At 50.1% G+C, this 23204-nt stretch overlaps 2 protein-coding genes and 1 long non-coding RNA gene across 9 annotated transcripts in view; 1 reads left to right on the forward strand and 2 right to left on the reverse strand.

The window, feature by feature from the left end:
• Positions 1–3784: 3784 nt before the first annotated feature.
• On the reverse strand, positions 3785–5617 carry LOC148004098 (uncharacterized). The gene is made up of 2 exons (XR_015627609.1): positions 5428–5617; positions 3785–4035 (listed from the first exon to the last, which is right to left on the reverse strand). It is a non-coding gene; the product is annotated as an uncharacterized LOC148004098 (long non-coding RNA).
• A 113-nt stretch (positions 5618–5730) lies between these two features.
• Positions 5731–13943, forward strand: Mcam (melanoma cell adhesion molecule). Of its 4 annotated transcripts, NM_023983.3 has the most exon segments (16): positions 5741–5825; positions 7592–7722; positions 7811–8018; positions 8109–8179; positions 8274–8361; positions 10015–10194; positions 10317–10438; positions 10551–10713; positions 10797–10915; positions 10994–11135; positions 11302–11423; positions 11526–11667; positions 11760–11855; positions 12017–12164; positions 12447–12564; positions 12948–13943. In NM_023983.3, coding segments are annotated over 16 exon segments (1947 nt in total). In that variant the 5' UTR covers positions 5741–5758; the 3' UTR covers positions 12978–13943.
• A 248-nt stretch (positions 13944–14191) lies between these two features.
• The window catches only part of Cbl (Cbl proto-oncogene), an 83476-nt gene continuing 74463 nt past the window's right edge, over positions 14192–23204 (reverse strand). For all 4 annotated transcript variants that reach the window (XM_087563304.1, NM_001419955.1, XM_087563306.1 and 1 more), the window contains 1 exon segment: positions 14192–22465. In XM_087563304.1, the coding sequence (XP_087419430.1) occupies positions 22173–22465 (293 nt within the window). In that variant the 3' untranslated portion in view covers positions 14192–22172.

A 23204-nucleotide genomic window follows, 5' to 3' on the forward strand; every position in this document is an offset into this window, starting at 1 on the left:
CTACCCCATGTTCCACCCTTTCAACCCCGTAACACTAGACAGGAGAGAAAAAAGGATAGAGGGGAAGGGGGACACTTTTTTCCTGCTGACCAGGGGCGGAGTTCCTTGAGGAGACTTTGATCTTTGGAGTCAGGATATCTAGTATCTTCTTTTTCTTTGCACCAGACTACTTAAACCATAACCAACAGCAACCAACCACCAACCACCAGCGCACCCCGTCTCTCTGGACTCTAGGATTTATATACCCTTTGAAAAGTCCCCAGAAGGGGTTGGGGATTTCGCTCAGTGGTAGAGCACTTGCCTAGCAAGCACAAGGTCCTGGGTTCGGTCCTCAGCTCCAAAAAAAAAAAAAGAAAAGTCAGAGAAAAGTCCCCAGAAACTATCTGCTGTTGACAGAATCACGCCCCTGCTAGAGCTGGAGACAAATCATAGTCAGCTGCTGTGGATAATCTGAAGCAGCCCCATAACCCATATCTGGGATTAAAACGAAAACGTATTCTTATATTTCTGTGGGCTCTTTTTTAAACCAAAATTCTCACTGTCAAGGTATGGAGTCTGGGAAGGCAGCCGGTTAGCCTTGACCATCTCCTTCATTCTCAAGTCAACTACCTTAAGATTCCATCCCTGTCATGTCCCTTTCTGGAAACTGGTTGACAGCCTTAAGGACTGAGGGTGTACGCTTGTCCTTCCGAGAACACAGGGGCCAGTAGATCTAGAATATGACTTGTCCCGGATTTCCCACAACCCCAACTGTGGACCAGCTTGTCTGCCTCCGGGACAACGCTAAGTCAAATTTAAGCAGACCTCTGGGGACATTCCTCCCCCTGGGTGGTGGTATTTGGGAGAGCGGATGTGAAACTCCCCAGGGGAAGGGTAGGTATGAGCTTCCAGCATCCGGCCTGGGCCCCGACATCCTTCTTCCCCCAGATTTATGCTGGGGACCGGGAAGCGGGATGGGGGTGTGAATCCAGAGGCCTCAGATCCAGTACTCCACCGACGACTGCATTTGCCTCCGCACAGCGCAGCTCATTGCGCAGGGCGCCGGCCGCTGGGACAGGGTGCTTTGGCATAATCCCGCCACTCGACCCTGGACCCTAGGGCACAGTCGCACCGCGTCCCCGTTCTCCCCCGGGATCCGCCCCCGCCCTTTCAGAGGAGTGACAGGACCGACTGAATCACCGCCGAGGGCCACGCTGGGAAAGACTCAGAGACCGGATTCGAAGTTTCCGGAGAGTCCCATGGTCCCCCTCCCAACTCGACTGAGCCGCCTGAGCATTTTTGGTAATGTTTGGGTTGGTGAGGACGGCCGGATGCCCCGCCTCCCCTCGGCATCCCCTGGGCAGGACCTAGGAGCTTCGGGCTGCTGCAGTGCCTTCCCACCTCGGCTGCTTCTGTGAGACTAGAGACCCTGGGCGCTGCGAAGTAGGCCCCTGGACTTTCCACAAGGAGAGACGCCCAGGCTCAGAAGGGACAGGAGGGCCCGTCTATTGTCTAAATATTCACACAAGGGCTGGGAGCAGGAGAGAACGGCCATGACCTCGGTCAACATACCTCACCACTGCTGCCTTATTGGCTTTAAGGGTTCATAGTCCCTAGTAAAATCCTGATTCGTTCGCATTCGCTTCCCCACATCCCAACTCTACAGCAAGAAAGGGGCAAGGGAAGAGGCCTGAAGTTCCCAGGGGAGTCCTGGAATGTTGGGAGCCTGGGAACAGACCCAGCAGTACGTGGGAAAGCCAGGCAGTGGGAATCCCACCATCCAGCCCCCTCCTCAGCATGAACCACCGGATGCTGCAGACCCCAGCGCCCCAACAGCGGGGGGTTTATGGTTTATGCTGTGGAAGTCCCCACCCTAGCCCAAGTCTGATGCAACCCTAAGGTTCAGTAGGCCAGCTGTGACGCCGACGCCCCTCCCCCACCCTACTCCAACATAATCCTCCCCTTTGTGTCACTAACCCCCCACCCCCTTCTCTGGCTCCCCCGTCTCTGACCCCTGCACAATAGGGCCTTTGCCGCCTCCAGGGTGGAGATGAACTCACGGTTTTTCCAAGTTTAAAAATAGCTCCTCCCATCCCCCCCAGAAAACCACCCTCCCCCCTCTTCCATGTTGCTGCTGGTGTGCACCCCGTTACAGTGTGCACCTCCTTCCTCCTGCCCTGGGTCAGGTGCGAAGGACATGAGTGAGACTTCGTGTCCGGATGGAGTAGGGCCTGCTTCCCTCCATTCAATTTCTTCCTAAACATCTTCCACCCACCCCCTAGTATCCGGTTTCCTGGCTTGGTGTTCTCGGAGCAATTGACCCTCCTCACGCACCCTGGTTTTCACTCTGCGCAGTCTCCTCCCAGAACAGATCTCCCTACTCTTCAAAGTCTCCCGCTATCCCTCCTGGGTCCTGTTTTCTGGGCATGGATGTGTGTGGGGGGACTGAGGAGGTGGAGACCCTGGCCCCTCAGCTTCTACAGATGCCAAGACTGCTGCTCACCCCCATCTCCTCATCACAGCTGCTAGCACATCTATAACCATTTCCTTCCTCCGCCCAGCCCATCCTTCCCAGCAAAGGGAGGGGGGAGGGTATCTTTGTCTTTTTACCTCCAACTCTACTCTCCCCCACTTTAATAAGGAATAGAAAGCCCCAGCCACACTGGAGGCTGTAGCTGATAGGACCGTGATGCCCACTCCCCATCAAGCCTCGGTGTGCCTAGCTGCAGTATACCGCCTCTCACCTCCCAGTTCTTCTCTCACAGGCTGGTTTCACTCCTGGCTTAACAGAAGTCCTCATGAGGGTGGCATTCTGTTCTCTGGTGTCTGTCTTAGATGGGCTGAAGGCCCTCCACCCACCCACTCCATCCATACTGTGCTCTCTGCTCTCTGTTCTGGTTCATGGCCCTTCCAGGCTCTCCATGGTCCTAGCCCACCTTTGGTTTGTATTTTCAAAATGTCTCCTTCATAAACCATCCCTAAGCTGAGTGTTCCCTCATCTATCTTTCCCTACCAGCCAGAGGCTACGTGCTGCTTCTTCCTCTTCCTCCTCCTCCTCCTCTTCTTCCTCCTCCTCCTTCTGCTCTATTTTTTAAAGAATTCTTCTTTATTTTGTCTTTTTTTTTTTTCCCGGAGCTGAGGATTGAACCCAGGGCCTTGTGCTTCCTAGGCAAGTGCTCTACCACTGAGCTAAATCCCCAACCCAAAAGAATTCTTTTTTAAGTTTAGTTATCATATTAGGCTCCATTAGCTAGGTCCTTGTAAGGCAGCGTAAGTATTAAGTAAATGTCTTGTGGATTGAAGGTGTGTTCTCCCAACATTGCCCAAATCACTCTTGAACTCAGGCTCCGAGTCTGGGAGTAGCCGAGACTGCAGTTCAGGTATCGACCAGTTAGCTAAGGCTGTCTACCTGGCACCTGGGTGTGCTGGTTTCAGGTTTTTCTTCCTGTTGATTTTCCTAATAAGCTAATAGATACTGACACAGAAACATGGGAAAGCCTAAAGTTCTCAGCTTAGGATAGAGGACCTTCTTCGTAGCAGCAAAGTCTGCTGAGAAAGTGTTTTGTGTACTCGATATGGAACAGGGATGAAAGGGCAGGAACACGCTAGGCATCGTCACCATTCCAGGAACTTAGGGGAGATTCCACCATAGGCTTCCGGTCCTCAGGTTAGTGCAGAATCCAGGGGAAGGGATGCCTCCCCCTGTATGGTCTTCAGAGCTCTTTTTTCAAATGGTAAGACACCAGTGGGGGTCTTCAGAACCCTAACAGGAAAGGAGGCGGCACAGAAACAAATGACAAAGAGCTTGCTCTGGGCCACCGAACTCTCAGAACCCAAGCTACTATGTAATCTGGCCACAGGGGCCACACGTCTTAAAGCACGGTCTGTTTGTTTGCTTTAGTTATGTGCATCAGGAAGGATGGGATGTCATCCTGGGCTGTAATCTTATTTCCCTTTCACTGCAGAAACGACTCCTTCAACCGCCACCTGGCATCCGTCTTAGAGGAAGAATTCAGAACCGACTGTCCTTGGTGGTTCACCGGTGTTGTTTTCAGACTGCCGGAGAAAAGGATGATAAGTTAATGGTGTTAAATGAAGAACAGGGGCGGGGGGGCGGGGCAGCACTTCCCTGCCTTTAGCCGTTCTGCAGAGAGCATGCTTATCTTCCTATTTGGCTCTGGGCCAGGAGCCAGTGCTCCTCAGTTTACTCTGGTGGGCAGAGGAGGCAGGGCTCTCTCCCATCCAGAGCCTAAGCCAGTGGCCAGTAGGCATGGCAGGGCTCTGTCTGGAAGCTAATGGACAGGGAGGAGGGTCAGTGAGAGCGGAATGGTGAGGTTGATGTGATTTGCCAGTCATCTGAGTCATCAGAACACAGCCCAGAGCATCCTTTCAAATCACCTGGCCATCTCTGGTTTGCTGCCTCAACCCTTCTCCCTCAGCAGAAAGGTTCCCTGAGGGTGACAGACCACTACCCTAAGTTCAGACCCCTCCCCTGGGGAAAGTCCCAGCAGATGTGAAACCTTTCCTGAAGCTCTGGCACTAGAAGTCTTTTTGAGTCTAAGAGTCCACAAGACCCAGGGAGAAGTTGGGATTTAGAAAGGAAGGAGGCTAGGGCTCCTGGGACCTTGTCGTGTAGGAGACATGTTATCAGTAACCTGAGGCAGTTGATGCATATATGTCTGACTCCTCCAGACACTGAATCATGACCACCCCATGAGGGGTAGTGCAGTGCAGGGTTGTGGAGAGGGCAGCTTTCGAGCATTTTTTTTTTTTTATTATATATAAGTACACTGTAGCTGTCTTCAGATACAGAGGGCATCGGATCTCTTTACAGATGGTTGTGAGCCACCATGTGGTTGCTGGGAATTGAACTCATGACCTCTGGAAGAGCAGTCAGGTGCTCTTAACCGCTGAGCCATCTCTCCAGCCCGCAGCTTTCGAGCATTAAGAAGAGCAATAGGTTTCTGGTAGTCAAGCTGGAGACTCCTACATTCGTTAGTATTAACATTTCCTCATTCAGGTGAGGGGAAACTGAGACAGAGACCGGAAGACAAAAAGGATTGGGACAGAATTGTCTGGACCATGGGCTTGTGCATTCAGACCCCTTCCTCCCTCCTCTAGTGTAAGAGGAATTTGCAGGAACTCGAATATGAAAAGATAACCGAAAAGGCACCATCACCAACTCTCCTGCTCCCTTGCAGGCACCCCTAGGTCTGTGGGACCTGGCAGAGTTCTTCCTCCAAGGCTGCCAGGGCAGCGAAGACTCTGGAGCAGTGCCAAGCCGGCAGCCGCCGCAGTGAATCGGTCATTCCAGAAGGCGACCGGGTCAGCTCCATGCCTCCACAGCAGGGCAGAGGAACCTGATTGAGAGTCCCCCATCAGGGACACCACTCTGTTGCTTCTCTGCTAAAGGGTCCCCAGGGCTACACCCGCTAGTAGTGGCCAAACCTGAGTGAGCGCTGCTACTGCGTTCTAGAGAGCTCTACGACGACCCGGCCAGCTTCTGCCGCCTCGGCCAGTCATTCGAGCCCCAGGACACCTGTCATTGCTTCTTCAACCTTTCCAAGCCAGGAAGCGGGAGTTAGCCTCTAGGCCTGGATCGGGGAGCAGCAGCTCCCAGCCGGCGCGCCGGGGGCCCGCCCCCTAGGGCGCGGGGAGGGGGCGGGGGGCTGCGTGGGGCGGGGCCGGGCGGCGCCCCGGGTCCCCTCCCCCGCCCCCCTGACGTCAGCCCCCGACAGCGGCGAGTTCTTCACTTGGCTCTCGCCTCCGTCGGGGAAGCATGGGGCTGCCCAGGCTGGTCTGCGCCTTCTTATTCGCTGCCTGCTGCTGCTGTCGCAGCGCCACGGGTGAGTTCTTTGTGTTGAGGGGGGCTTTGGGGGACCCGCAGGGCCCAGGCGTTGGGAGTTGGGAGATGTCTTCGACGGAGTCGGAGTGTGCCACCCGAGTGTACCGGAGATCAGAGCTGGTAGCAACGCAGAGCCAGGGTTCTGCACCCCAGCGGGCGCTCCTTCTTAACAGAGTCCCCGATTCCCAGGCGCTCCGCGTGCGTGCAACTTCTTTGCTGCGGGTTTGCAGCCTAGGTTTTAGAGTATTCTGGGAACGGACTTGGTCGGGTTGCTGCTGCAGCGAGCGGGAAGGGGTGGGGCCGAGCTTCTGCGGGACGCTGGACCAGGCCTCCCGCAGGTGCTCGCCCTGGGTGTTGGATGCTGGGTGCTGGAGCCCGGGCAGAGAGGCGCGGCCCGGGCGCATCCCTAACCGGTGCAACCCGCGCCCTCCTGTTGCTGGAAAAGGCAGTTTCCCTTGCTGGAGGGGGCTGCCGACCCCTCCCCCTCCGCCTGGGCCTCACGCCAGTTTGGAGGTGAGCGAGGGAGGAGGGAGGAGGCAGCTCGGACTGGGGCTGGGCGTTGGCAAGGACAGCGGGTGGTGTGGGTCTCCTCGCGTCTCCGGATTTGACGGGATCATAGCGGAAAGACGACCGATGGAAAAGTTCTACAATAGTAACAGCTTATGTGGTGTACTAGAGTCAGGTGGAGAGAGCCTGGCACCTTGGAGCTTTTCTTTAAGCCTGTCTAGTAGACAGGCGCTCCTGGGTCTGGGCTTCCCTTGCATGGCACGCAGCGGTGTCGTGTGTTATTCTTGGCTCTTTATCCCGTTCTGTCCCAGCCACTGGTCAGGCTGGGGAAGGGGAGGGCTGGGCATTACCCACTTCGCTGGCCTCTTGCCCAGTGCCAACTACGTCCCTGGGGTACTCCAGTCTAGTGTCTCCCAGACTAACCTTGTTTCTGGGGAAAGGGCTAAACCCAGCTATGCAACCATAGCACAGAAAACCCAGCCTCACTCTGCCCTGCTCTTCCGGCTCTTAGAAAACAGAGATCCAAGGTTCCTGCTCTAGGTAGAAGACTGTTCTCTACCTTCTCTCCAGTCTGGAAGTCACACAGTCCAGATATCCCAGTGTCCAGCCAGATTGTGTTTAGTGACATCACCTCCTCAAAGGGCTGGCAGCATGCTGGCACCACTGACGTCACTCCTGCCCACTCTCTGGTTTTTGACCTAACCCCTGAGGGAGATTCTGACCCCTGTAGACTTGGATGGGGTCTTCAGATTGTGTTGCAGTGTTTCTTGACATGCTGCTTTGGGAGCATAAATTGTAGCCTCTGGCTAGAGTTGGCTCACTGTGTCTTCCAGAGGATTTGGGGGACAGAGGGTAGAACAGTGACGTCTTCCTGGAGGGGGGGCACACAAAGGGGCCTGTGTGCCCCAGCCTGGCACATGCCTTGCATTCCCGTAGTCTGAGCTCACCAGGACTAGGAAGGGGCCCAGGAGCAAAGGGGCCTTCATCTTGGCCCAGAGCCCATGTCCCTCTTATCTGTCTCTCTTCCAGCTTCTTCTAAGATAGACACAGTCATGCTGTCTGTGTTCCACTCCGTATTCCGCTGGGAGAGGTCTGACCCAGGTTGGGGGTGTGGGCATGGTGAAGTTGAGGGTAAGGAGAGGAAGGGCCCTCTCCAGACCCTTACAGTGGAACAGCTGCAGTGAGCCTGGAGAGGGGAGGGGACCGACAGAGCAGCTGGAGCTGACAAAGCTGCCTGGGCATGGCCTTCCTCTTCCCCAGGTGTGCCAGGAGAGGAAAAGCAGCCCACACCCACGCCGGACCCGGTGGAGGTAGAAGTGGGCAACACGGCCCTTCTGAAGTGTGGCCCCGCACATCCCTCAGGCAACTTCAGCCAAGTGGAATGGTTTTTGGTGAGTGCTTGGACGGTGGAGGGCAGCAGTCTGTGCGAAGCAACTGTCTCTTGGGTAGGTAGCTCATCTCTCCTCTCCTTGCCCTCAGATTCACAAGGAGAGGCAGATACCCATTTTCCGTGTGCACCAGGGCAAGGGCCAGAGTGAACCTGGGGAATATGAACACCGCCTCAGCCTCCACGGCCCAGGAGCTACTCTGGCCCTGAGTCAAGTCACTCCCCATGATGATCGGATGTTCCTGTGTAAGAGCAAGCAGCCACGGCCCCAGGATCACTATGTTCAGCTGCAAGTCTACAGTGAGTGCCCCCCCATTCCTGCCTTGAGGGTAGTGTGGACCATGTTGTAAAGATGGGTTTCCATGACTCTGTTCATCCCTTCCACTGCAGAGGCTCCAGAGGAGCCAACTATCCAAGCCAACGTGCTGGGCATCCACGTGGACATACAAGAGCTTAAGGAGGTGACAGGCACTCGGTCAAGGGATGGTGGGCAGGGGCTAAGCAGGGGCAGGGGCCTGTCAGAAGCAAGGAGACTCCCGCCCTTGTCCTCCTTAGGTTGCTACCTGTGTGGGGAGGAATGGCTACCCCATTCCTCAAGTCATCTGGTACAAGAATGGCCGGCCCTTGCAAGAGGAGGAGAACCGTGAGTAGCCCTTACTGAGAAGGCTCAGGAGGACCATCTAGCACGTTCTTTTAAAGCTTTTACCAAAACAAGCAAACAGAACCATACAGGCGATGTTGAGTAATTCAGGCTGTAGGCTGGAGAAGTTGGCTCAGTTAAGAGCACTGGTTGCTTTTGCGGAGGGCCCAGGTCAGTACCCAACACCCACATGACGGCCCACAGCTCCACGTGCAGGGGAAGTTGATGCCTTTTTCTGACCTCCAAGGACAGAAGACATGCACGCGATGTTCATACACACGCAGGCAAAACATTCGTATGCATAAAAAGAACTGTTACAAATTTTTGAATTTTTTTTTTAAATTTGGTTTTCCAGACAGGGTTTCTCTGTGTAGCCCTGGCTGTTCTGGAACATGCTCTGTAGACCAGGCTGGCCTTGCACTCACAGAGATCCACCTGACTCTGTCTCTTGGTCACTGAGATTAAAGGCCTGGCTACAAAAAAATTTTTTTTCTTTTTTTTCGGAGCTGGGGACCGAACCCAGGACCTTGTGTTCTACCACTGAGCTAAATCCCCAACCCTACAAAATTTTTTAGAATAAGAATTTAGACTACAAAAAAACAAAACAAAACAAAACAAAAAAAAAACCCTAGGAATTTCTTTCTGGTCCATGCCTCTCCCAGAAATAACTTGTGCTATCAACTGTTACTTTCCTTCATTCTGTGCCTATCACGTAAACAAATGTTGTAGCAGTGTAGAGGGCTGTATGCGGTGTTTTGAGACAGCAACTTAAGCAGCTCACTGAGTTTTAACTGCTGATCTTCCGCCTGTCACTTAAGTGCTGGGATTCCACGAATGTACCTGTCCCTGGCTCAAGCAAGGCTTCCTTTTTACTGTCTTTAACTTGTGCATACACACCAGTCTGGGGGATCCTTGGCAGTGTCTGTGGGCATTAGTGGTTGTCACAAACAGGGAGTCTGCTATTGGCATCTGATAGGTAGAGGTTAAAACTACAGCTCAGCGTCCTACAATGCACAGGATGAGCCCCACCACAAAGGATTAATTCTGCCCCAAAACATCAATAGTGCTGAGCCGAGAAGCCCTGACCTCAGTGGTAATGCTGGCACACATCCGTTTGTGTAACCTTTCCAGGTCAGTCTTCAGATAGACTCACCTTGCTGCCCATCCTCACATTGTGTATGGCGTGGCTGTTTCCACTCTTCTGCTAGCGTTTAATGTCTCAGTGTTTCATCATTTTGGGGTTTTCGTTTTCGATTCTGGGGATTGAACCTAATGCCATTCCCACATTAAGAACAATGTTCGGGGTTGGGGATTTAGCTCAGCGGTAGAGCGCTTGCCTAGCGAGCGCAAGGCCCTGGGTTCGGTCCCCAGCTCCGGGGGGGAAAAAAAAAAAAAAGAAGAAAGAACAATGCTCTACCATTTGGCCTTTCCCTTAACTCCGTTTTTCTTCGTCTCTGGGGTATTCCTGGCACCATCCTTGTCTATATGCGAAGGTGTAAACGCCTTCCTAGGGTAAAGACCAAGCAATAAAAGCTCTGGGCTAAAGGGTCGCCAGTTTGTGTTTGTCCATGGGCCTCTCCTTTCGATATCTCCCTGCCAGTCCCCAGGGGAAGCGTGAGGTGCTGAGGCCAGGCCTTGCTTCCTCCTCCTGCCCAGGCGTTCATATCCAGTCGTCACAGACCGTGGAGTCCAGTGGCTTGTACACCTTGAAGAGTGTTCTAAGTGCACGGCTAGTCAAGGAGGACAAAGATGCCCAGTTTTACTGTGAACTCAGCTACCGGCTGCCCAGTGGGAACCGCATGAAGGAATCTAAGGAGGTCACTGTCCCTGTCTTATGTGAGTGCTGACTCGATCACTTGCTCCTCTGGGTTTTAGGGGTGGGTGGGTGGGTGGGAGGGATCTGCTGAGAACTCCTGGGCCACCTCTTGGACTGAGAGCCTTCCTCTTTGCCCAAACAGACCCTGCAGAAAAAGTGTGGGTGGAGGTAGAACCCGTGGGACTGCTGAAGGAAGGGGACCATGTGAAGATCAGGTGTCTGACTGACGGCAACCCTCAACCCCACTTCACTATCAACAAGAAGGTACAGAGCCCTCTGTGCTGGGTGCATGGAGGGGCCTAAGGACATGGGCAAAGAGGTAGAAACAGTAGCTTGAGGGGTATCAGCTCCCCCTCACCCCTTCGTGCTCCCCCAGAACCCCAGCACTGAGGAGATGGAAGAGGAAAGCACCGATGAAAACGGTCTCCTGTCCTTGGAGCCCGCCCAGAAGCACCACAGTGGGGTCTACCAATGTCAGAGCCTAGACTTGGAAACTACAGTTATGCTGTCGAGTGACCCCCTGGAGCTGCTGGTGAACTGTGAGGCTCTGGGATGGAGGTTCAGTCTGGGGAAAGAGGGAACTGGCTCCTGGCCTGCCTGACATTTTTTGCTATGCCTCCAGATGTGTCTGATGTTCAAGTGGATCCAACTGCCCCTGAAGTCCAGGAAGGTGATAGCCTCACACTGACCTGTAAGGCAGAGAGTAACCAGGACCTTGAGTTTGAGTGGCTGAGAGACAAGGTACCCAGATGCCTTTGGGACTGGGGAAGATGAGAGCTTGTTCCTTTTCAGACCGCCTGACCCACCTCTCACCCCTAGACAGGCCAGCTTCTGGGAAAGGGGCCCATCCTTCAGCTAAACAACGTGAAAAGGGAAGCAGGGGGAAGATATCTCTGTGTGGCATCTGTCCCCAGCGTTCCTGGCTTGAATCGCACACGGCGGGTCAGCGTGGGCATTTTTGGTGAGGCCCTTTGTACAGTGACCAGGTTACCCTGAATCCTGAATTTCGTGCTCTTGAGCTGTTGGGAGACACCCCCCCCCCAAAAAAAAGCCTGCTTGCCCTGAGGGATCTGTGGTGGGGAGTGGGAGCAGATTATTTGGGGATCTAACCCTTCCTTGCCCCCAAGGGTCCCCGTGGATGGCAGCAAAGGAGAGGAAGGTGTGGGCGCAAGAGAATGCAATGCTGAATCTGTCTTGTGAGGCTTCAGGCCATCCTCAGCCCACCATCTCCTGGAATATCAATGGCTCGGTGAGCAGCCTATTTTTTCCTCCCATTCTCTTAATCCCTGTCTAGGCCTCGAGGCCATGACCGGAGATGCTCCCGCCCCCTGAGCTGCCCATCTACTTCTAGGCAACTGAATGGAACCCAGATCCTCAGACAGTAGTGAGCACCTTGAATGTCCTTGTGACCCCAGAGCTTCTGGAGACCGGTGCAGAATGTACAGCCTCCAACTCCCTGGGCTCAAACACCACGGTCATCATTCTGAAGCTCGGTGAGAGCTAGTTCCCTGCAGAGGATGGTAGGGGCATGCCCAAGGCATGGGCATTAACGTGTGCTACTAACCCCCCTCCTTCTGCCTCCTAGTCACTTTAACCACCCTCACACCTGACTCCAGCCAAACCACTGGCCTCAGCACCCCCACAGTCAGTCCTCACAGCAGAGCCAACAGCACCTCCACAGGTAAACTGGGCCTGGCAGAACAGGCCTGCACCATGGGGCCCATTCTCCCTCACTGAGAAAGGTAACTGCCCATCTGTCCCCCTGGGCTGGATAGGGTGGGGCAGCGACAGCAGTGTGGCAGCCTGGGGCAGGGAATGACTAGAAGTGTCTTTGTGTGACAGAGAAAAAGCTGCCACAGCAGGAGAGCAAAGGTGTGGTCATCGTGGCTGTGATAGTATGTACGCTGGTGCTTGCTGTACTGGGCGCTACCCTCTATTACTTCTACAAGAAGGGCAAACTGCCTTGTGGACGCTCAGGAAAACAGGAGATGTAAGCCGGGTTTATGGCCCTTGTTCCCTCCCCCATTTTTGGCTGCCCAGCTTCCTGCCTCATAAGGGACCTCTCCCCTGCTTACCCAGTGCCCGCTTACCCTTTGAGAGCAGAAACTGGACCCGATTTTACTGTCCACTACCCAACCGCCACCAACCACACCGTCACCTCCAATTCTCCCTTCCTGGGCTGGCCCCAAAGCACCAGAGTATCCATCCCAAAAGGCCCTTCCCTCCCCTTGTCCCCAAGTTGCCAACCTCTCACCTCCCTCCTCCCACCCAGCACGCTGCCCCCGACTCGTAAGAGTGAATTTGTAGTTGAAGTTAAGTCAGATAAGCTCCCAGAAGAGATGGCTCTCCTTCAGGGCAGCAACGGTGACAAGAGGGCTCCAGGAGACCAGGTAGGAGGCAGTTCCTGAGGCCAGGGCCTGATCCCCCTTTTCAGGAATTGGGGGTAGTGGGCTAATGGCACTTGTTCCTGAACACTAACTCTTTCTGTCCTTTGTCCTCGGTTGGAGATGGGGAGCAGGCCTATCTTGCCTTAACATTACTGATAGGATGAGGCAAATGGTAGAGGGACCCTAGAGAAAGGCAATGCCCCACCCACTTGCTAAAGTAGACTTAGTTGGGGGGACTTCAATCTTTTCCTGTCCCCTTCACTTCTGCTGCTTGCCTTAAGGATGCTGCCATTCTCTGCTTTTGCTTCAGTCTCTCCCTTTGGAGCTCATGCTGTAAACCTTGCTGGCTCGCCATGTTCTGATTACTTCTCTCTACCCATTTTCAGGGAGAGAAATACATCGATCTGAGGCATTAGCCGGTTCACCAATGTTTTGGGCTCCCTGCTCAGTCTTCACCCCAAGCTAAAGCCTCCAGAGGGACAGCGGGGAAGATCCTTACTCAACTGCCCTGTAGACCAGGTCCAGAGAGCTGCAACAAGAGTCACCTGGAAGACCTCACTTGGCCACGGAGGCCTGGTTTTAGAGACCAAGACCTCCTCTGTGTCCACTGAGTTATGCTTATCCCAAGGGGCCTGTCTCCCAGGGCTTTTGTTCCTCCCTTACACAGCCAGTGGTGGCAAATCCCCCCACCCACCCACCCCTGCCCCTGGCCTTAAGCTGTGTGGGCTTGCCTCTCTCTCCCCTCACAGTCTGTCTTCCTGACAGCTGTGTCACATGATACAGGACCGGGGCACATGGTCACATTATCCTGTTCACATTGGTTCCTTACGAGAATCGCCTGCAACTCATTCAGGGCCTCATTTGGAACGCTTTCCCTTTGGGCAGAAGTCAGGAGGTGGCGTGAGTCCTCAGATACATCCCTGAGTAAGGAAGCTGGGCACTGTTTCTGATTTTTGTCGTTGTTTTGGTGTTTTTTGAAGGCTACTGAGCCCAAGCTTCCTGCATTTCCTTAGTGGGTAATGGGAATGGAAAGACAAGAGACAGAACAGAGAGGTCTACTGTTCATGGGTTATGGTATGTTAGTACCAAATTTTTACATGTGAGCTCTGGGGCCCAGGTCCTAAGAGAGCCCAAGTGGGAGAATGGTGCTTAGATGAAAGGCTGACCTGGCAAGAGCTTGTGAGGTATGTATCTGTGAGAGAGAGAGAGAGAGAGAGAGAGAGAGAGAGAGAGAGAGAGAGAGAGAGAGAGAGTGTGTGTGTGTGTGTGTGTGTGTGTGTGTGTGCGCACCTATATATGTATATATATGGTTTTGTCTGTAAATTTGCAGATTATTTCCTTTTATATGTGTGTTAGGAAAATAAAGTGTTATTGTTCCAAAAGCATGCTGCTGCTTTCCATTCATCATGGATGAACAGACCTGGGGGTTCCAAACCACAGTCTCTTCACAGAACAGGCAGGCTCCGGGAACACTGCCCTGCACCTCTAGAGTATCCATGGCTGGGCAGCTACTGAATGCTAGCTGGTGGCTATGCCCCCGCCTGTGTACACCCATTTACCTGCATCACAGCCATCAGGCCCAAAGCTGCCCTGTGTACTTCCCCCATCCCCACATGAGCCAGAACTCAAGTGTGCTACAACAAAAGAAATTTTATTTAAAAATATTTTTTTACAGACATGGGTGCTTGAAAAAGCTCTTTAGTTAACTGTATGGAAATGAAAAAAATTAATAAATAACATTAGTATAACAGACCTCTAATTAGTCTAACAGACCTCTACACATCAGTACACTGGCAAAACAACATGGACTGAAGAGAACGAGTCTTAAAGCTCCACTACTCTGCAGGAGCATTTACCTCTGCCTGCTTTCTACAGGAGAGTGTAAATACTGCTAATAGAAATTTTCTTATATTAATGACATTTAAAAATAGTCCATGAGAATCTCACCTAAGTGTGTGTTTTGTTTTCTTAACACTGATATACAAATTGGGACTCTATTCTGGGGAAAATATCAAGTTCTCTCTTGTCCCACCCAAATCAAGAATTTAAAAATCTCGAATGAGGCAGATCTTAAAAAGAACTGTTTCCACCCCCACTCTTTGTTAGCCACAGGCAGGGGAGAACCAGGGAGAAGGGAGGGTAAAAACTTGTGGTTGAAACCTACGACAGTATGACTGACAGGCCTCAGGGTGCCGTGGCCCCTCCCTGGGTGCAAGCTGACCCTGTGATGGGCACCAGCCACTTAATGCTTTATGGTTGAAGCCTTCAACTGAAAGGACAGCCAAGTCTAAGGAGAGGCAGGAGGTTGAAGCTGGCTCAAGATCCAGCAAAACAAAAAGACAACAAATGAACCATCTCCTCTTCCCAGAAGAGCCCACCCTACAGCTCTGCTCTGCAGGGCACTGCTCTCGGAGGTGGGTGAGTGTGGCACCCAGGGCAGTCACCTGAGCACTAACTGCTGCCTGGAACCAACCACAGGAGGCCGGAATGAAATGCTGCTCTCTTGCAGTGAAGCCTCGTGGCAGAGAAAGGAGACTCTAGGCACCTAGTGTGCCACCTTTCCAGCCAATCATCCTTGTCCCCAAAACTCCAGGGCTAAAGATATTCAAGGCAGAGGAGCTCAGACTCTGGTATTTCCATATTAAGTCCTAAGATGCAGCCTGGGGTACAGCGCTGCCTTAGAAAGGCACAAAACATTTGGCTTTTTTTTTTTCAGTGTGCTAAAAATTGTTTTGTTTTGAATAAAGGAAAAAGATATATAAGGTTAAAAATCCCAAGTCAGCACAGCCAGAAAGCAGATGTAGGAGGTTCCTCACAGCTGCCATGCTCAGCATGTTTCAGCAGAGGTCAGACTTCCCACTGAAGGGTACTAAGGAGGTCAGGAGGTGGCTCCTCTCATGCACTGCAAGGCAGGCTCATGAGCCCAGAAAGCAGGGGAGAGAGTGCAGGGCCCCGGATTCACTTGCCACTTAAATACAGCCAAAACAAGGCCACCCTCTCCACTACTGGGTAAGAGGTAGTGGGGAGGAGTAACACAGTCCACACACCCCACTTCAGGGCGTATGTGGTGAGGCAGTGTGAGTCTGATGAGTTGTGCACAGCATGCATTGGGCAATCCTCTCCACTGGCCTCTGTTCTGGGTTAGAGGAAAGGAAAATCAAGGCAATGTGGAGATTTGCCTCTCACATTCTGTTGTAGCACTGAAACAGGAATGCAGGGCCAGGTGATCAGAACTCTGGCTGACTTGTCCAGCTGCCAGATCGGTAGGAGATCTGAGGCTGGCACTTAGCCGGGGCTCTGTACATCACAAGGAGTGGTCGGTCAGCCACATTTTTCTCAAGAACTAAAACAGGGAAGAGGCTGCAAGATCTGCAAGCAGCTGTTGGTCAGCAGCTGGCCCTCCCCATGGTGCTCTTCATCAGGCACAAAACAATGTGCAGGGCTCTCCCTGTCCCTAGTTCTCCATCTCAACTCTTGTGCTACTTACTGGAACCAAGAAATACTGGTACTTTCTCCTGTAACCAACCCAGATTTCCTGGACACTACGAAGGCACATGGCACTACTATCCCTCTGCTTCTTCATTCAGGAGTTTGAACTAGACATCAAATGCAGAATCTGATGACCTGCTCTTGCCCTTCCTATGTGCCTCAATGTGTATCTTTGGATTAGTAGGTTACTTCTGTGTATACCAAATGACTTGAATATTTAGAAGTTAAAAGCAGGGTAGTATGTTTGATATGCCTTAAAACTCAGGACAGGCTCTAAGTTGGGATTCCAATGATTCAGACAAGCAGAAGCATAGCTTTACTTCCCCAACTTAAAACAAAACAAACAAAAGCTTCCAAAACCACCATACTTGTTACAGGACTAGAGAAAAAGCAACCAGACAGGGAAGATACAGGTAGCTTGCCTATTTAAGAAGCACACAGAACAAGCTCTATTTGACACTGAAAATATCCCTATTCTAGCAAAGGTCCCAGTGGCACCTAGGAAAGTAAAGCTAACATCACTGTAGGCTCTCCTACAGGAAGACAAAGAGGATAGGGATGCAGGAGACAGTTCAAGAGCCCACAGAATGAACCTGTATTCAGCACTAAAACCAGAAGACAGCCAAGTCTAAAAGGAGTTACAGTGGAAGCCATGATCTGCACTCTAAGTAACATCAAAAAGGTTGAATGGAGACAAGAAATGCCACCCAAGGAAGAGTGGCCTTGGGTGCCAAGGCTCCTAAGAAGGAAAGCAGCAGCAAAGGTGATAGTGACTCTAACTTAAAAATAGGGATGACTAGAACAGCAACTGTATTTCTATTGTGGAAGTTCTTTTGCATATCTCTTCTAAGTTCCCAGTTCAGCATAATTTCTCTGTTCTTCCTATAAGGTTCAGTGGGGAATGGCCCTCAAATCACTATTCTTGTGGAGTGCATTACTGTCTTCTGTCCCTTGACTGCAGGTGCAATGTGACCAGTAGTTACCTCATGCTCCTGCCTTGAGATTGCTCCACCATGAAAGACTGCACCTTCAAACTATCAGACTTAAAGAAAACTACAGTGGAAGAGCCAAGAGTCCCACTGGCAGTGAAACCACTCCATCAGTGATCTGCACGTGACGAGATCACCTCCACTCACGTGCCAGATGGTGCTGTGGCTTCCCCTGCTGCTGGAAACAAAAAGAGAAAACATTCTCCAGGGACAGGCAAGACACTCACAGAATCCAGTCTGGTCTTCAGCTTGTAACGGATCCAAGGCTGGCCTAAAATTCATAATCCTCTTACTTCTACTTCCCAAGAGCTGATAAGACAGGCTCGTTTCATGATTTCCAGGTTGGTGTGCAGATAGCCTCAGGGGATACAGGTCAAGACCATCTCCCTCATGATGTCCAGTCTGGCCCATGGAATTAATAAACAGGGTTAACTTTTCTCCTCGTCTTTCTAGAAATTCTCGAGCTTTTCTAAAGAACTGCATTCATCATAAGATCACATGAACTCAAGGACTAGGGAACTTTTTTTGTCACATATAAAAGTGTGTGTATGCTGAGGTCAAAGTTGCATTCAGATGCTCTGTGAAGTTAGAGTACTTCTGTTGTATTTTGAAACTTCAAGTGCCAGAGGATATCACTGACAGTGAGGCTCTGGTACTTCTAGTAAGCTGTTCTGGACAGAATCCAGTCTCAGTTCCTGAGCAGTTCCTACAAGAGTAGACTGAGAATTAGGTCTTTACCCTTTCCAACCCTTTCAACCCTTCTAAAACAGATTGCTGAATAATAGAAAAAGAAACTCCAAACTGTATGGGAGATGGTGACAGTCCCAGAAAGGTAAAACAAAATCTTCCCAACAAGGACTGGGGACAGAAGCAGCTCAGTAAAGATAGAAAGGCACTGGACTGGAAAGGGGACTACAGCAAGTTCAGCTTAAATATTTAGTGCTCTACTGTGCAACTCAGCCAGTGGGCTCGACACCCACTCAAGAGATGGCACTAAATTTTGTAGCAAAAATGGATACTCAATGAGGTATACACAACAGAATCTCCCAAATATTATCAAAGCCACAGGAAGACAACAGGGGCTAGTGGGGAAGTGTTGGACCAGTTTTAAGTGGAACAGTTCTGTAAGGAAGATAAGTCTACATAAGAGAGCTGTGAATAAACACATGCACAGTCAAATGCGAAAGAGTTGAAAGGGTAGCCCAAGCTTAACCTCCCAGCACCAGCAAACTGCCACATGGTGGCAGGAAAGATGAGATGGCTGACGTTCCCAACACACAGGAATCACTCAGACATTTGTAGCCAGGACACTGGTTGGATACTCTATTCAATGGAGTGATCGTTCCAGACTCAGAAAGGCCAACAGAAAAAAAGGAAGGTCTGAGAAGGCCAGTAGCCCTCTGGTTCTCATGATGTGAGGTAAGAGAACATCCAGCATTAGTGTCCTAGCTACTCTCACAGAAGACTAGATCTTGTTAATGGTGCCATGAAAGGAATACACAGCTGGTCCCTGGTTTGGTCTGTAAGCAAGTTGTGTTACAAAAATTAACTTGTAGGTTTGTTACTTGAACCATAAAACATATCTTACTTTCCTACAGAGGAAATAAATATTTTAAATATGAAGAATAGTGCCTTCTATCCATCTCAGACTACCTCCTGAATTAAAAAAAAAAAAAAAAAGACCAAAGACCAGCTGACCGATGCCAGGATTTCCACCACACATTGTGGTCCAGTGATAGGCATGTCTGAGAATTAAAAGAGAAAGACAAAATGGCAGAGTATGGTGGGAGGGCTGGGAGGAGAAAGACGGACAAGGAAAATGGCCAGCCAAGGTCAGTTCGCTGCTTAAATAAATATTAACATGCAAAAGCTGAGATGATGAGCTGCCTTCTGTTAACTAGAAAGAGGTATACTTCAGAACCCACAGGTTTTTAAAACCATGTTAGAAACTATTCACTTTGGAAGGACAGTGGGGAGGACAGCTAGAACATCCAGTTCTGGGACTAGACTAGAAAAGCTTTGCCTGGGGTTTTGGCAAGATAGTGACCCGTCAATAAGGTGGCACGTAAAGCAATCCACAGAGACACGGAGAACAAGGCCCTGTGCTGAATAAAATAAGCTAATGAAGTTGAGGAAAAAGGAGAACCGTTAAAGTGGTTTACCTAATTGTAACACAGAGCAGGGAAAATGGATGGGCTTGCCAAAAATAAAGCTTGTTTATGAAAAAGCAGTTTTAGGTAAACTCAGAGGGAGAGCTAAAGAATTAAAATTTGCCATACAAATGGAAAATGATAAATAGGATATTTGCCCTCACTGGAAAAAGAAATTCAAATTTTGGAAACTATCCAAAATGAGTGGTAAGAAACCATCCTAAGGATACCTAATAATACCAGGTATGGGTTCAGTGTCCTGGGAGCCAAGGAAAGGCTTACACGCAGTGGCCTCAAACCTTAATGCCTGCAGATAACATCTGATAAACCAACACCCAAGTCAATCAAGATGTGCCTGTCTGCTACAGGGACTGAATACCCACCTACCCTACCCATGCCGCATTCAGAGCTCACACAGTGCTCAGCAGAGGATAAAACTGGTTCCCTAGACAGCATGAGCAGCAATCCCACAGGTTTGGTTTTTGTTTTCTTTTGGAGGCAGGGTGTCATGTAGCCCAGGCCAGTTTTCAACTTGCTATGTAGGCAAGAGTGGCTTTGAGCTTCTGATACTGTCTCCACCTCTTGAGTGTTAAGGATCAGAGGTGCCTTAGCACACTGTTCTGTGTAGTGTGGGGACTGAGCCATGGCTTTGTGAATGCTAGACAAGCACTCTACCAACTGAGCTATATCCTTAGCCTCCATAGAAGACTTGGACACTCAAAAAAAGGAAAATGCTTTGTTTTCTTGATTGATCTTCAGATTCTGGGCAATATCTACAAGGAAAGAAGACACTCCAATATAGATAGACTAGAGGCTGTGGCTTTTCCCTAGTTCTCTTTTAAGGCCTTTAATTTTTATTTTTTAATTTCTTAATAAGTACTTATTTCATGCTCTGTGCGCATGTATATGTGCACATCATGTGGCTGGTGCCCATAGAGGACAGAAGAGGGCATCAGAGTCTTATGTTGTGAGTTGCTTATACATCTGAGAAAGTTTTTGTATGGGTGCTTAGGAACCAAACCTAGGTCCTCTGTGAGAACAGCTGCTCTTAGGCAAAGAGTCATCTCTTTAAACCCGTTATTTTTGAGACACGGTTTTGAGGAGCTTTGAGCTGGTGCTGAACTCCTGATCATCTTGCCACCATCCCCCAAGTACTGAGATGCCGCCAAGCCTGGCTTAGACTTTCAATACTCAAATGAATGCAAAATTGGATGTCACAAGCTTTTTGTGGATGATAAGCTATGTTTTCTACTCATTGCTATGTAGAGACACTGGGTAACCATAGCAAGCCAAGCCAATATAAAGTACTACAGCAAGAGGATAAAATCTAGACCTTGAAACATCTAGAAACTAAAAAAAAAAAGTTCAAAAGATTTGAGTTGTAAAGATGTTAAGACTGGAAAGATTTTTGGTGGGTCATTTCTTTTCTGGACCTAGAGAACAGACAGAATTCATGTGAAAGCCAGCTCCGATGAGAAAGGGCAACGCTGCAAGAGAAGGCAGCAAAGACTCCAGTCAGAGAACAAAATGAACCCAAGCGGTCACTCTCCAAGGACTGAGAAACAGGTCTCCAAAACAACGCTAGATCTTGCTGAACCTACGGCATCCGTCCCAATTGTCTTTGATTAAAGAATGTCAATGAATGATGTCTAAATAATGTGAATGGATAACGCAGTGATTATATCTAGGACCCAAAGCACAAGCTAGGCACGTGAACAGTAAAGTCGCTGGGTGCACTAGTCTAGAGAAGGTGCTAGCCATCAGTAAATGCTGTGCGCTCACTGGTGTTATCTCCATTCCTTAGAGGGCAAAGAAAAAAATCATTTCTGAAAGGCTAACCTGGCTCCTATTCAAGGGGGAAATCCCTAAGCTGATGTTAACCACTGGCAAGAGAGACTAAACAGATAAGTCCTTACTGTTTATCTTGTAAATCTAAATAGTATATGACGGACGCTTCCTAAAAGCTCTATGGTTTTGGGCTGGAAAGCCACTGTGGAAACAAATGTTCTGTTCCTGTTAGGTAGACAGACTCATGACCTACATCAGAAACATACACCTGGCATCAAGGCAACAGACTCCACAGGCTATTTCCTGGGGAGGACACGGAATGTATATGAAGGCCTCTATCTCAAACCAGTCACTAGGTAACTACGAGAATTAAAACTTACTTTTCTTTTTTTAATACAAATTCAATATTCCTATAGAAACAGCACTTTGGCGTGACCAGTGTTAGGTGCTAGCATCAATTATAACTGTAACCACAGAACAGTACTTTCCTTCCCACCTATTCTACCAAACAAACCAACACCATCACACAGTAGAAAGGCCATCCTATACGCTGCTTGGTTTCAGTAAGACTGGTCACAGCAAGCCTACAGAACAGCAATGAGGAGGAGGTGGAGTAAGGAGTTTCCAAGGGAAAGGACAGTGGGTATTCTAACAATATAAACCATAGCCATGATAATCTAAGCCAACGGGAAGGACTGAGGTTGTAATATCCAGCAGGGCTAGGTGCAATACCACAGTAGATGGGAGTCTTCAGAGTCTCCTTCCTGAAGCTCTTGTGCTAACTCCCTGCCTGGATTCACACACAGCAGGATAATCTTATAATGACAGGACACACAGACACAGAGACACACACCCTTAGCAGGAAAATCTTATGTCTTTAACTAGGGCTACAGCACAGCACTTCTACTGCTTTCTGTGCTGCTCCTCGGGTAGGTTACCATTTAATAAAAACCCACTCTCTCCTAATGGAGACTGCAGGACTACGAACACACTCTTAAGACCAATACAAGAATGAAACACATTAGCTGCTCCATTTTCATCCCACTGCTTTGAAATCTTGGAACCATATGTGTCGATCCCCACAGAAAAGGCAAGACCTCACTGTGATATCCCAAAAGAAGCCACTGCTTTCCTAGGTGCTCCTTGAGTAAGAGCCTGGCTCATGGGTCCTCTGAAGCCATGGCACGGAGATGTGCTAGGTGGCTACATGGGCAGGAGAAGAAATAGAAACGAATTCCCGGAGGATGTTTTTGGCCATCTCAATGTTGTTGTGGGCAATGACCAACGCTTTCTGAATGTCCTGGTAGGAATAGCCCTGACTCATGAGGCGTTCAATCTCGCTTGAGAGCTGCGGTGAGGGGGCGGCGGCTGCAGGGTTAGCCATGGCACCTCCGCCTTGTTGATAGCTACTTGCTTTTCGTTCTGAGTTGATTCTCCGAGGGAATGGTTTGGGGGGCCGCTCAGGAACTTGGGAACCCTCATTGAAGTCTAAAAGAGAAAGAAAGTATCTGCAATCTTAGGAAGCTCACATTTAACAGCAGGAGCGGGAACAGTGTGCTAATAGTGTACTTTTTCTGTCGCTGCGCTCATGCTTCCTACTCCCAGATTATGTCTATGAACCACCACACCTGGCATAAGTCTGGATTTTATCAACCTGCAGTGCTAGAACTGAAACCAGGGCTATATACATTGCAAGGTTAAGTGCTTTGCTGCTGGCCTAAAAATTGCATTGTAGATCTAGACCCCTATCACAGAGTAAAGGACTTTCTAAATATGCCATCCACCCATTCTATTAACAGCAATTGTGACTTTGAAAAGCATATAACACCTACTCTGGGTGTTATACTTAGCAATAGGTTCAAACACTCATTAAACTACTCCTACAAATAAGGAGACAACAGCTTAAACTGCAGAGAGGAAGCTGGACTAGATGGGGATACCACCTAGATGGGCAACAAGACAGTAGATCTTTTCCCTCGGCTGTTTTGAAAGTTGTCTTCAATTTCCAAAGTGACAGCTACTCTGGCTGCTGCCCTACCAGGCAGCCACATGTTTAAGAGCAGCCCTGGATACTAGAAACCAATGTGGCTGGCTCAGGCCCATAAAATGTGTATTGGAGGGCAACACACTTCCTCCCCAGTGGGACAGGGCTTAGAGAAAAAAGAACATAGCATCATTCATCAAGCCCCATTCCCAACATTACACATACTCAGAACTAGAGGCCCTG

The sequence above is a fragment of the Rattus norvegicus genome, chromosome 8 (assembly GCF_021556685.1).
Source record: "Rattus norvegicus strain SHRSP/BbbUtx chromosome 8, alternate assembly SHRSP_T2T, whole genome shotgun sequence".
Taxonomy (NCBI): domain Eukaryota; kingdom Metazoa; phylum Chordata; class Mammalia; order Rodentia; family Muridae; genus Rattus; species Rattus norvegicus.